Below are 15,264 nucleotides of genomic sequence, written 5' to 3'. Positions count from 1 at the left end.
TGTCATTTATTCCTGATTAAAAGGATAGTTATTGCATCAAAACACAATGACATATTTATACAAAGCTACATTGTTTCTTTCACACTTAAGGATAATTACAATTTTATTATATAAGAAAAATTGCATTTAAATTGTGGCATTCCATATATCAAACTCAGCTATAATAAAATTGCATATTATGTATTATTGCTTTTGTTTTAATAAAGATAAAAATGGTAATCACTTCGTGGCAGAAATATTGACATAACATTCTGTTGCAGTTCTCCTGGACATAGGCTCCTGGAAATCTCCTTGGAACCAATAACTGTCATCCTGAAGACCCAGGAGAGATTGAGTTGGTCAAGGGAGATAGAGAGTTTATATAGTTCTATATGTCATTATGGGCTTCTCACATGGCACTAGTGGTAAAGAATATGCCTGCCTATGCAGGAGACACAAGAGATGCAAGTTTGATTCCTGGGTTGGGAAGTTCCTTTGTAGTAGGAAATGGTACCCTATTCTAATATTCTTGCCTAGAAAATTCCATGGACAGAGAAGCATGGTGGGCTACAGTCCATGGGGCCACAAAGAGTCAGACATGACTGAGCGACTGAGCACATGTCAATTATATCTCAATAAATGTAAAAGAAAAACATTTTTTCAGATACATTATGCTCTCCAAACTTACCTAAATGGTGAGTTTAACAGGGACATATAGAATTTAGTTATAAAACCCTATTTTTTCTTTTCTGCTCTCCCTTTCATACTGCTGACTTGAGGTGGTCTTTTTCCTGCTGTTGAATAAAACCTCAAGATAGCATAATTTAAAAAAAGACATAAATTTAGTTAATAGAAAGAACTATTATCACATTGTTTTTTTTTTTTTTAAAGATTCTCTAGTTAAACATATTAATCAATACTTAAAAATTCCTTTAAAGATAAAACTTTTTCTTCCTTCCCAGCTAAGATCCTAGAAAGTGTCCTGCCTTTGGAGAAGAGATTTCTCTATTAATTACCTCTTCGTCTATGCCTTTCTCCAGAGGATCTTTGCAAGTCAGGAATTGAACTCAGGGATTGAACTCAGGTCTCCTGCATTGCAGGCAGATACTTTACTGTCTGAGCTACCAGGGAAACCCCACCTATTTACTAACAGTTGTTTTTTTAACATTATGAAACATATTGGAATAAATAATCCAAATTAACAGAAAGCATTTGTTAAGGAGCAAATTCAACAAACCCTAGACTGTATAGTACTGCAGTATTCATCACCTGTTATTGGAAATTGAGGAGGAAAGATTGGTAAGGTAGGCAGGAGATTTTTTACTTATTATTGATAAATGGTTTGAACATTTCTGGGTCAGACCTGTGTTTAAAACAGACTTTGTCAATGGGGCACTTTCAGCATCAGTGTGGTCTCCTGCTGTAACTTTAGTTTAGAAGTGTTTTTCAATTACAGTTGACCTTTGAACAACATGGGCCAGAACTGCATGAGTCCACTTATTTTTCAATAATAGATATTTTGTAATAGGAAATACTACAGTACTATATAGTCTAGGGTTGGTTGAATTTGCTCCTTAACAAATGCTTTCTGTTAATTTGGATTATTTATTCATCTTGTATTCATTCATTTGATCATATATTTATTATATTGCCCACTACTTTCAGAGAAGATTAATGAAATGTAAAAGATAAAAGTTGGTAGGTAAGAGATGGGGAAAAATGTATCTAGAAGCCCTGGATGAAAAATCTAAAATATTTGAGGGAAAATTTAGTCCTAAACTTGATAAGAGTTAACACAATGCAAAGATCTGAAAGGGCTACATCGTGCCAATTCTCTTACATTAATTGATTGTGAAAATGATTCCCCCGAGTCAACAAGTACTTCAAATATCCTTGGATTAAGATATGCATTTACGGATTTGAGGAAGATGATTAAGGTGACAATGTAATATTTGACTATTCCTGAATCCTACTCATTAATAAAAGACAGTTTTGCAGAGTCAGATACTGGGAGAAAGTATCCCATGCAATTGGTAATTTTAAAAAGTGACTTAATGTCTTGCAGGAATGTCTTCCTTTTGAGAAAGGCTTGCTGCCACTTGTTTATAAAAGTGTCAGGCCTTCTAAGCAAAGTTCCCTCCTGTAATCCACTCATGTGCAGGTTTTACCTGGCCCTACACAGTGTAGCCTTGAGGCTTGAAACTTAGGGAGCTGCATTGCTTTACTTATTGCCATGCTGTTGTTTTGTTGTTGTTGTCACTAAGTCGTGTTCAACTATTTGGGGCCCCATGAACTTCAGCATGTCAGGATCCTCTGTCCTTCACTATGTCCTGGAGTTTGCTGAAATTCGTGTCCATTGAGTTGATGATGCTATCTAATCATCTATCCTCTGCTGACCCCTTCTCCTTCTGCCTTCATTCTTTCCAAGCATCAGGGTCTTTTACAATGAGTTGGGTCTTTTATAATGAATTGGCTCTTCACATCAGGTGGCCAAAGTATTGGAACTTCAGCTTCAGCATCAGTCCTTCCAATGCACGCTCTGGGCCGATTTCCTTTAGATAGACTGGCTTGATCTCCTTCCAGGCCAAGGGACTCTCAAGAATCTTCTCCAGCAGCACAATTTGAAGGCATCAATTCTTCAGCACTCAGCCTTTTTTATGATCCAGATCACACAACTGTACATGACTACTGGAAAAATCATAGCTTTGACTTTACAGACTTTTGTTGGCAAAGTGATGTCTCTGATTTTGAACACACTGTCTAGGTTTGTCATAGCTTTTCTGGCAAGGAGCAAGCATCTTTTAATTTCATGGCTGCAGTGATTTTGGAGACCAAGAATTTAAAATCTGTCACTGCTTGTACTTCTTCCCTTTCTATTTGCCTATGCTGATACTCCTGCTAATATTTTTGTTGTGGGTAACAGGGTCCTTGACTCTGACCCAGAAGTTTGTTTATTATCTTTTATAAACATCCACAGAACTATGAAAGTGAAAGTCACTCAGTCATATCTGACTCTTTGCAACCCCATGGACTATACAGCCCATGGAATCCTCTAGGCTAGAATACTGGAGTGGGCAGCCTTTCGCTTTTCCAGGGGATCTTCCCAACCCAGAGGTCAAACCCAGGTCTCTTGCATGCAGGTGGATTCTTTACCAGCTAAGTCACAAGGGAAGCCCAAGAATACTGGAGTGGGAGCCTGTCTGTTCTCCAGGGGATCTTCCCAAGCCAGGAATCAAACCGGGGTTTCTTGCATTGCAGGTGGATTCTTTACCAACTGAGCTATCAGAGAAGCCCGACAGAACTATAGTGGGCTGAATTATTAACTCCTATAGTTATATTTGTGAGTATTCTTCTGCTTAATATCTCTTCTCCATTATCAAGCTTAAGTAGGGTAATAGAACATCAAACCCAAAGTCCACAGATAGTATCTACAATAAATAAGACAACAAGCCAGCCCTCAGATCACAGAATATGAGCTGTTAGGAAAACAACTGACAGAAACAAGATCACTGTACTAAGTGTGTGATAAGTGTGCACATTAAGTGTGCAAGTGTGGTAAAAACTACTTTTAAGGGAGTTCAAAGGCTAAGGGTTTCTGTTGGCCCCGAGAGCTGTTGAAGCTCAAAGTTACCAGCATGCACTAAGTGGAGAAGTTAATAAGTTCTATGAGCACAGTAGCAGTACAAAACTTCACACTAAGGAGAAAGGGACAGAATGGCGAAAGCAGAATAAAAATTGAACAGAACAGGCACAATAGGGGACAAGAAAAGGAAATGTCTTCAAGTCCAATGGGAGTGCAGAAGAAAGTGAATTGACTTCCAAAACTGAAGGATAATTTTTAACATTTATGAAGATGACTGAAACAGGTATTCTAGATCTGGAAATTAGGAAAGCTATCCTGAAAATATTCTAAAAGATGAAAAAGATAAAAGACAGAAAGACACACATTTCAAAGATTAGAAAAAGATCACAGTAACAAAAGCAAAATAAACACAGAAGAATAAGCAAATTAAAGTGAAGTAAAGTGAAGTCGCTCAGTCGTGTCCGACTCTTTGCGACCGCATGGACTGTAGCCTACGAGGCTCCTCTGTTCATGGGATTTTCCAGGCAAGGGTACTGGAGTGGGTTGCCATTTCCTTCTCCAAGGGGATCTTCCTGACCAGGAATTGAACCCCGGTCTCCTGCATTGTGGGCAGGTACTTTACACTCTAAGCCACCAGGGAAGTCAATTAATAGTTCTTAGAAGATAAAGGCATTTATTCAGTTCAGTTCAGTATCACAGTCATGTCCAACCCTTTGCAATCCCAGGGACTGCAGCACACCAGGCCTCCCTGTCCATCATCAACTCGCAGGGTTTACCCAAACTCATATCCATTGAGTCAGTGATGCCATCCAACCACCTCATCCTCTGTTGTCACCTTCTCCTCCCACCTGCAATCTTTCCCAGTACCAGAGTCTTTTCAAATGAGTCAGTTCTTTGCATCAGGTGACAAAATTATTGGAGTTTCAGCTTCAGCATCAGTCCTTCCAATGAATATTCAGGACTGATCTCCCTTAGGATGGGCTGGTTGGATCTCCTTGCAGTCCAAGGGACTCTCAAGACTCTTCTCCAACACCACAGTTCGAAAGCATCAATTCTTCGGCACTCAGAGTTCTTTGGAGTGTAACTCTCATATCCATATATGACTAGTGGAAAGGCCATAGCCATGACTAGATGGACCCTGCGTTGACAAATTAATGTCTCTGCTTTTTAATATGCTGTCCAGGTTTTTCATAACTTTTCTTCCAAGGAGCAAGCATCTTTTAATTTCATGGCTGCAGTCATACTCTGTAGTGATTTTGGAGCCAGAAAACTAAAGTCTGTCAGTGTTTCCACTGTTTCCCCAACTATCTGCCATGAAATGATGGGACCAGATGCCATGATCTTAGTTTTCTGAATGTTGAGTTTTAAGTCAACTTTTTCACTCTCATCTTTCACTTTCATCAGGAGGCTCTTTAGCTCTTTTTCACTTTCTACCATAAGGGTGGTGTCATCTGCATATCTGAAGTTATTGATATTTCTCCTGGCAATCATGATTCCAACTTGTGCTTCATCCAGGCCAGCATTTCTCATGACGTACTCTGTATATAAGTTAAATAAGCAGGGTGACAATATACAGCCTTGATGTACTCCTTTTCTGATTGGGAACCAATCTGCTATTCCATATATAGTTCTATCTGTTGCTTCTTGACCTGCATACAGATTTCTCATGAGGCAGGTCAGGTGGTCTGGTATTCTCATCTCTTTCAGAATTTCCCATAGTTTGTTGTGATCCACCCAGTCAAAGACTTTGGCATAATCGATAAAGCACAGATAGATGTTTTTCTCGAACTGTCTTGCTTTTTTGATGATTCAATGGATGTTGGCAATTTGATCTCTGGTTCCTCTGCCTTTTCTAAATCCAGCTTGAACATCTGAAAACTCACGGTTCACAGATTGTTGAAGTACAGCTTGGAGAATTTTGAGTATTACTTTGCTAGCATATTAGATGAGTGCAATTGTGTGGTAGTTTGAGCATTCTTTGGGGTTGCCTTTCTTTGGGATTGGAATGAAAACTGATCTTTTCCAGTCCTATGGCCACTGCTGAGTTTTCCAAATTTGTTGGCATATTGAGTGCATCACTTTCACAGCATCATCTTTCAGGATTTGAAATAGCTCAACTGGAATTCTGTCACCTCCACTAGCTTTGTTCATAGCGATGCTTCCTAAGGCCCATTTGACTTCACATTCCAGGATGTCTGGCTCTAGGTGAGTGATCACACCATCGTGGTTATCTGGGTCATGAAAATCTTTTTTGTATGGTTCTTTTGTGTATTTTTGCCACCTCTTCTTAATATCTTCTCCTTCTGTTAGGTCCATACCATTTCTGTCCTTTATTGAGCCCATCTTTCCATGAAATATTCCCTTGTATCTCTAATTTTCTTGAACAGATCTCTAGTCTTTCCCATTCTATTGATTTCCTTTAGTTCTTTGCACTGATCACTGAGGGAGGCTTTCTTATCTCTCCTTGCTATTCTTTGGAACTCTGTGCTCAAATGGGTATATCTTTCCTTTTATCCTTTGCCTTTGGCTTCTCTTCTTTTCATGGCTATTTGTAAGGCCTCCTCAGACAATCATTTTACCTTTTTGCATTTCTTTTTCTTGGTGATGCTCTTGATCACTGCCTCCTGTACAATGTCAGGAACCTCCATCCATAGTTCATCAGGCACTCTGTCTATCAGATCTAATCCCTTGAATTTATTTGTCACTTCCACTGTATAGTAAAGAAATTACAATAAAATACTTCTTTTGAAATTTAATATTTCAAAATTAATTCTGTTTATTACCTTTATTCATAGTAGAGCTAAAGGTAATAGAGTAGTTGATTCTAAAGAAGAGATGAAAAAAAAAATAAAGAAGAGATGAACCTTTAAATGATTAATTAATTAACCTCAATTTACATAATTCCCTTATTATTTGCATAGTTAATGAGCAGAGTTTGATTATAGGTCATTAACAGTTATTAATAAGTGAAACTGTGTTAGAAATACTACTTGGGTTTGTATTTCAGACTCAAGAAACAAAGGTCAGTCATGAAATGTTAATAACAATATTCAAAGCATTAGGCATCAAAGTAACATTTTGCTTTCAGGCTTCACAGATTTCTGAGAGGATAATTCATGAATTTGCTAACTGGTCTCACTCTGCATGAATATAGGGCACATATAATTATACATGAGTATATAAGCTAAACTTTTATTCATCTCAGATTTCCATTTAAATTACAGTAGTGAGAACTAGTTTATTATACTCACATATAAGACATCAATATGTTTTTATTCTTATTTCTTGCAAAATGCTAGGTTCTACAACTTAAATTCTTTCAAAGAAAGATGACAGATGGTTTTCAATTAACTTTTACATTTATTTTTGTTTGCAAAGGCAGGTTATGTTATGTAATTTAGAATTATTCTAACCTTTCAACTTTTGATTTAGTCAATTCAATTTACAATTTGAGGCATTCTCTATATTTTCTAAAAATGCAATTGCCTCCAGTTAAAGATTTTAAAAACTCAAATAACTGGACTGCTATTTTTAAACGACTTACTTATCTAGTGATGAATAATCACTGAAGACCATTTAATGCCTTTAATTTCAAAGACATACTATATGTAATCTGATTTTTCCAATGATTTGGTTGTGCTTTTTACAAACAACTGTGCAGGCCTCTACATTAGACCAGTGAGTGAGATTTGAGATAATGAACAGATAAATGAATTATTTTATGATCATCTGTTCAATTACAAATGGATACAGAACATTCTATAGTACATCTTTTGCTCTTCCTCCCACTTTGTTCACTTTTCTCCTACACTGCTGGGGTGCTCTCTCTCTATCTGACATTCCTAGGAGTACTCTTGCTCTGTCTCAGGGTCTCTTCTGTTTCCTCTTTCGTCTTTTAAGATGCTAACTGATGGAATGCTGTGAGAGTATGTTCACAAGTGGGCTCAGAGTAAAAGGTAAATATTTTATTACCTGTTTTGTACTTTATACCTTCTCTGGGCATGTATCTGCTAGTGGTTAAATTAAATATAGTTTTCTAGGCTTTTCTGGCTTCTAAAAAAGTTTCCCATTCTTTATAATAGTTGATATATGACAATGTTAAGTGACGAAAAGATGGATTGTTTAACTTGCAAAGATGTATAATCTCAATCAATGGAAAAGAAAAGCGCTTATCCCAGTGCAGGAGACCCGGGTTTGATCCCTGGGTCTGGAAGATCCCCTGGAGAAGGAAATGGGAACCCACTCCAGTACTCTTGCCTGGAGAATTCCATGGACAGAGGAGCCCGGCAGACTACAACCCATGGGGTCAGAAAGAGTTGGACATGACTGAGCAACTAACACTCCTTACTCACAGCTCTGGGCACAGAGTGAGCACTTAACAAAGGAGAGATGTTGCTATAAATAAGCTTAAAATTTGAGAAAAAAAGTCCTTTGTCAAGCCATGTGTCTTGATTACAGTAATTACAGCACTTCATGTATTCTCTCCTCACCATCCTATTCCATTATCGGTAACATCTCTCAGAATCTATGCTGGTCCTCTTCATAAATTGGCTTTTACTCAGTTTTCTGTATGCATAAACTATATTACACTGAAATGCTGAAGAAAGATTTGGGAGTCAAAAGATAGCTTAAATCTCCCACTTTTCATTTACTGACAGTGACATTTTTTTAAAAAATCACTTAACCTTTTCTTGTCTTTGTAAAATGGGAATAATAAATCTCATTTCCTAGAAATGGATGTGAATTAAATATAATGCTATGTATAAATTATAACAAATGTTAGTCATTCTTTTTGAGATGCATTTCCCTCTGCTCTCAGAAAATACAAAGTACCAGAAGCCACACAATTCAGGGAATATATAGTAATCCTGTGCCCATTAAAAATATACACTTCAAGGGGTTAAGCTTCACAATGTGATTAAGGTTTCGTTTTTTTTTTTTTTTTTTAATGAAAATATACTGACAATGATAGCATTTCAATAAGATTGTACAAAATTTGAAAATATTGTGTTATTACCTTGACATTTAAGGAGTATGAAATCATTTTCTACATTGTGATCCTTTTGTTGTTTTTATAGTGGCTGAGTCATACTTGACTCTTCGCAACCCCATAGGCTATAGCCCACCACGCTCCTCTGCCCACGGGATTTTTCCAGGCAAGAATACTGGAGTGGGTTGCCATGTCCTTCTCCAGGGGCTCTTCCCAACCCAGTGATCAAACCTGTGTCCCCTGCATCAGTAGGTGAATTATTTACTTCTGAACCAGTGGGGAAGCCTGAATGGCCATGTATCAATTCTTAAAGTGAATGAGCAATCATCTTCAAGTGTTAATGAATGTTTTGTAATCTCCACTGAGGATTTTATTTTAGATATTTGTTATTTCGCTAGAAAATAAGTAAAAACACCATAAAATTCTTGTCAAATTCTTAAGTAATACAACTTACTTTTTGAAGGAACTCGGAGATTGGCGAGGACCACTTCTAGGGAATCAGCTTGAACTCGAAGTACATAGCTTGTCCTTGTTTCATAATCCAGAGGGGCATTCACGTAGATTACTCCTGTGATGTTATTGATTCCAAACTTATCTAGAATCAAAATACAATTCCTTTGTCACTCTCTTCATACTATAAGGGAAAATAATTCTCTTTAAAAATCACAGTGATTTCAAAAACACATATAATAAGAGTAACACATCAAAGTGACAAAATGAGGGCTTTGGGAAACTCTGTTTCAGCTCTAGAAATTATCAACATTTAGTGTTTCCCTAAATGCATGATTTGAAATTCTAGGTTTTTTTTGTGATTCTCCTGGAAACTGATGTTTCTCTGGTCAATTAAGTCTGTGAAACAATATATACTGCATTCTTCACCATAGATACACATTATCTTCTACCATGGCAAATGCTTCTAGAAATCTTGTTTTAAAGAAATCCACTTAATTTTGTTTAAGCAAGTATTTTATGATGCTGTTGGATTATTATACTTTTTATGATTTAATATATCTTATTATCCTGCAGATTTAGTGTTCTGTTAAGAATATGAGGGAACAAACATAATTTAATATGTTAGTTATTTTAAAAATATTATTTATTACTTTAAATATCTTAAAATATTTGGCCCTGAAGTGTATTTTTTAGAATAAATTTGGTCATACATATTTGAGTGATGAGCAGAGCACATTGGCAAACTTTATAATATCCTACCTCTTTCACTCTCTCTTTTCCTCACTTTGGTTTTCTCTATAGCATTATAACTGCCTAAATACTAAATATTCATTAGCTTGATCATTGTTATTGTCAAGATCCTTTTATTGGATTGTTAAAGTCTACAGTGATGATAACGTGTGTACTCATTTGGGTCCAACTCTTTTGCAACCCCATGGACTGCAGCTCACCAGGCTCTTCTGTCCATGGAATTTTCCAGGCAAGAATACTGGAGTGGGTTGCCATGTTCTTCTCCAGGGGATTTCCCCAACCGAGGGATCAAAACTGTGGCTCCTGCTGCATCTCCTGCATTGCAGACAGATTCTTTACCACTGAGACACTATTTTGTTCACTTCTTTCTCCTTAATTCTGGAAGGTACTGAGTGCATGATAAATGCTCAATAGGCTTAGTAGACTAAATTGACAAGCAAATGAATTGAATGTAAAAATAATCATTGTGGTGGAGTGAGGGTAATAAGTAGAACCACCTGTCTATATTCAAGGAAGAGAACAGATAAAATCACAGAGAAAAGTCATAAGAACAAATTGAGAAAACCATAGCTTCAGTCAGATGTAAGTTTAAGGCAAAAGGAAAGTCAGTAATATTTAGGGAGGAGGCATAACAGCCCAGGTGAAACAAAGAAAGTCAATAAGAAAAGTACAATATTTAGCACTTGCTTTAGGGGCAATAACTTTTAGTAATGGTTGGTCACTGAATTGGTTTTATTTATAAAAGTTGAAAACAACTTTCATAATTTCCTTGCAAACTGCTTTACAATATTAACATCTCCTAATTTAATATTGAAATGCATTTGTTTATGAAACGTATATTAGTTTTTTTTTTTTTAACCATCTACAACATTCCAGGCCATTTAACTCATAAAAGGGAAAACCAGAGGACAACTAACTGTGGGTAATAGGAAAAAAAAAAAGAATCAAAATGCTAATATAAAACCGAGTCACAAACTTATTCCTATAGGCTAGCAAGTCAATCTGTTCTCTGTGAAAAGTGATTGGTAGACAAAATCAAACTATTTTTTTACTTATAACTGTTGATTATATGTTTGCTTCACTGAGGAATCACACAAAATGCACGTGAATTTTATGAGGCATGTGGCTCTTTGGTCATCCACAGTTATTTTTGTTCCTAAAATTTCTTCAGGATTAGCTAAGGTATGACATGGGTTAAGGGTTATAGATGGCACAGAACGGTGGTGAGAGACTACTTTAGGCAACAATTGTGATCAAAAGCTGAAAGTACACATGCATTAATGTTGAATAAATGTCATTAAATATCCCTAAGTCAGGGAGAGGTGAAGGCTTTCAGAACTGGATATTGAGTATTCCCTAGTGGAAATTAATAACCTTTGTCAATATAACTGGATTTTTAATCAGATTTAACACATAATTACATTTAAGTTAGACACATCTTACTAGAAACATAAACAGTAATGAAATCTGAAATTTATTCCAAATCTAAGTTTATTGTTTTATGATGAAAAGTGTTAGTCACTCAACTCTGTGCAACTGTGTGCAACCCCATGGACTGTAGCTTACCAGGCTTCTCTGTCCATGGAATTCTCTAGACAAGAATGCTGGAATGGGTTGCCATTTGACTAAACATATACTCACCCTCTTCATTTCCTGCAACAATGGAGTATACAATGCTCTGATTGATGGCTGCAGCAGAAATTACACCCACCATAGTCCCTCTGGTTGCAAGTTCACTTACTGGAGGAGGTCTGCAGGGTGCAAGAGAAGATAATTTATTTTTATTGTCCATTTCCTCATGGTGGAGCTTTGTATTTAATAGTAGAATATGTTAATGTTGTATTTGTTATTATTTGAATAGTACTATTTTTGAACTTTTCAGCAAAATACTACATTCAGACCCTAGGCCTAACAAACTGTGTTCAAAATTATGCAAATGTTCTTCATTAAGAATGTCTTGTCATCTGTACATTACTGCTTCAGCATCTCCAAAATATTGTATAAAATTCATTTTGCTTGTCTCTGAAAAAACTTCTGAATAGAATGCAATAGGTAGATACCACTTGCTATCTCAAGTTGCTGAAGAAAAATATGACTTTTACATTGGTAATATTAGCATATTTAAGCAAATGACCTTCAGTTTCTTTCTAGTCTAGTCCTTATCCTTGCTCTACTATAAAACTTTAACTGTCCTAAAAATATTTGAATGGATGACATTATAAAATTAATATTTCTTTTGACTTCACTTATTTTACTGAACTTTAACCATATTATGCCCCCATTCAGTGATACTTAATTTTATTTATTTAAAACATTTTATTGAACTATAGCTGATTTACAATGTTATGTTAACTTCTGCTACACGTAAAAGTAACTCATTATATGTATATAGTCTTTTTCATGTTATTCTCCATTAGAATTTATTACAGGATATGGAATATAGTTCTTTGTGTTATATAGTAGGACCTTGTTCTTTATTCATTCCATAGTTAGTAATTTGCATGATACTTAATTTTAAAAATATGTTTTCAACAACACACTATCTCATATTCTAAATCTCCATTTTATTTTACAATATTGGTCACTGCAACTAGGCTATTAGAACTTTATCTTCATAAACCAATGAAAATAATCCCACTCTTATAATTCACAGATACTGATAACATCCAGCTTCAACAGATTTAGAAAATTCTTAAACATAAAGTTCTGAATCTTGTTATAGTCCAGTCAATCTATCTAAGCCATCTGAATTCTATAAGATTTAGCCTCTTTTCTCAAACTGATAAGATAAATCCTACTGTCACTCTTTCATGTGGCCTTTTATCTTTTATCCTTCATTTTTATCACCATCTTCTGAGTTCTTCTAATCTAGATTACATTACACAATTGTATATTGTACTTAATGAAGCCTTTTATAACAAATTCTGAGTTACCAATATAGTATGAAAAATTAATTACATACAATTCTTCATAAACATCTTGTCCAAAATATTATGCTATTTGCCACTGTACTCCATATACTGGACAGACTAAAATTACCTAAATGTAAAGTGACCTATCTTACAGATAACTACTATAGCACCTAATGGAGGTCCACATCTCCACTGCATGGTCAATAACTATTTCTTGATAAAGTATAAGAACTAATCTGTATAATTTTAATAAAATTAAATTTATCCACTTATTTATTTAATTTTACTTCTCTGCATATTTTCTGTCTTCTTTTTTAATAGCATCCAGGTATAGTTTTGGATAACTATATCTCCTTAATTATTAGTCTAACTGTTTTGGGTAGAACTGACTGACTCAATGGACATGAATTTGAGAAAGCTCCGGGAGTTGGTGATGGACAGGGAGGCCTGGTGTCCTGCAGTCCATGAGGTCACAAAGAGTTGGACAGGACTGAATGACTGAACTGAACTGACCAAATCCCCAGGGTATATGCATAGACACATTACCCAGCTCTGGCTAATGAGGGCATTTTATGTTTATTGCTCATATTCATGTGTGACAAATGTCTTATGCAAACTCAATGAAAGTCTTGACCAAGAATGTTACTGTAACCAATAAAACATACACACAAAAAAAGTTTTGTTGTTGGCTAGAATTTTAATGTTTTTCCCTATAAGAAGGTTCTTGTTAATAATACCAACACAAATGGAATAACTAAAGGTTGAAAACATATCCACTACACTTTGATTAGTATTCTAAATGCTGTTATACTTGAAGCTGGGTAAACTCATCATTTCAGTTACTATTAGTAAAACAAAATTCTCCTGCATTTCTCCTTATATCTAGTATTTCAGTCCCTTGAAATCAGGAGTTCCAAGTAATTAAAAAAATGTTTAGATAAAAAAAGGATACATTCACCTATGTAGGCACTTTTAAAGAAAGTTATGTCTGAGATAACACAATTTTATTTTATAAGCAATTCATCTAGACATTGTCACAGTGTCACTTCAGTGAAATAGGGGTGACTTTTGTAACCTTGAACCTAAAATAACAGTTGTCTAGCACAAAAAAGTAAGGCACTTAGAAAAGTGACACTAAGATTATTTTGACGGACTAATTTGATTATGAATAGAAATCTTTTGTATGATATTTTAGATTATAAACAGACATTGAGACTGATGGCTGTTTGCCACATTGGCTTGTGGTTGACCTCAGTGACTGTGAAATCATTAAACCTGGAAAGGATTAAAATTAGAGAGCTATGGAAACACATTATGATCCTCCATAATCTTCCACCTTGGTAGTCCTACTACCCTTGTGTATCCCTTTCTTTTTGTTGGAGGGTCAGACTGTGACTTGTCTCTAATGAATAGAATACAGCAAAGAAGATGGGAGGTCACTTCAGTAATTATGTTACATAAGATTATAACCTTTCATTCTTGCTAGTAGACTCTGACTACCTCCCTTGCTGGATTTAATGAAGCAAGTGGCCATGTGAGATGGTGAGTTCTGACCAATATCAGCAAGCAACTGAGACCCTCACTCCAACATCCATGTGGAACTGAATCCAATCAACAAAAGCATGAACTTGGAGGTGGACCGTTCCCTTGTTAAGCCTCAGTGATATTCTAGCCCCAGACAACATCCTGACTAAAACCTGTGTAAGAATGTGAAAGGTTCTTACAGATAACACATTCCTGATCTACAGAAACTTAAAGATGCTAAGTGTGTTGTTTTAATTCATTACATTTTTTTTCAAGAATTGAAAATCTTTTTTTATGTATAACAAAAGCTCCAAATGATACCAACAGTCCACTTTATGGACACACCAGACTAGGAGGAACTCCCCCATATGTGCCCAAGAAGTTAAGATAAAAATATTTGTGCCAAATTCTACTAGCAAAACATTACATAAATATTTAATATCCATCACAAGAAAAATCAATACATTGTGGCATACTGTCACAGTAGAACTTATAAGTGGAAATTAATAAAATGAAGCTACATACATGAACATGAATAAAGCAAAAAAAACAAAGAACAAAAAACTGTGTTGAGTATAAAAAGTAAAAGTTCCAGTAGGTTATATATAGTATGATAATATTTATATAAAAGTTAAAACATGCTAGTAATATATATTGCTTAAGGATTTATACATATGTTGTAGAAGTATAAAATTGTGATTGATTTTATGAATACCAAATCTAGTGCAGTAATTTTGAAAGGGACAACAGATCATAATAGCAAAACATTAACAGTCTGCAAACATAGCATGGTAGGTAATTACATGAATATTTTTATATTATAAATTTCAGAATAGAAAAATGTTATTCAACTTAGTGATTTAAAATACATGTGTGTTAAAATGAAGTCACACTTGCAAAAGCTCTGGATGAAAGTAAAAAGTGCTCTGAAATTAAGTATTCATGATCAGGGGCACGATGGAAACCTGTTTTCTTTATCTACTTGATTCTCTTTGGAATGGAGGCAGGGTCAATTTGAAGCTCAGTGCCTCAGGGCCCAGACATTCTGGATCAACGTGATCAATGTCCATCCT

The 15,264-nt window shown here is 35.5% G+C and overlaps 1 protein-coding gene across 1 annotated transcript in view; it reads right to left on the bottom strand.

Annotated features, from left to right (window-relative positions):
- Window positions 1-15,264, bottom strand: part of PCDH15 (protocadherin related 15) — a 1,264,171-nt gene that overhangs the window by 120,414 nt on the left and 1,128,493 nt on the right. The window contains exons 26-27 of the mRNA XM_043926323.1: window positions 11,397-11,506; window positions 9,007-9,147 (exon numbers count right to left, since the gene is read on the bottom strand). Coding sequence (XP_043782258.1) covers window positions 9,007-9,147; window positions 11,397-11,506 — 251 coding nt within the window. The remainder of the gene's footprint in view (window positions 1-9,006; window positions 9,148-11,396; window positions 11,507-15,264) is intronic.

This window comes from Cervus elaphus, chromosome 15, assembly GCF_910594005.1.
Source record: "Cervus elaphus chromosome 15, mCerEla1.1, whole genome shotgun sequence".
Classification (NCBI taxonomy): domain Eukaryota; kingdom Metazoa; phylum Chordata; class Mammalia; order Artiodactyla; family Cervidae; genus Cervus; species Cervus elaphus.
Note: the sequence above shows the minus strand (reverse complement) of the source record. Positions and strands in the feature narration are given on the sequence as shown.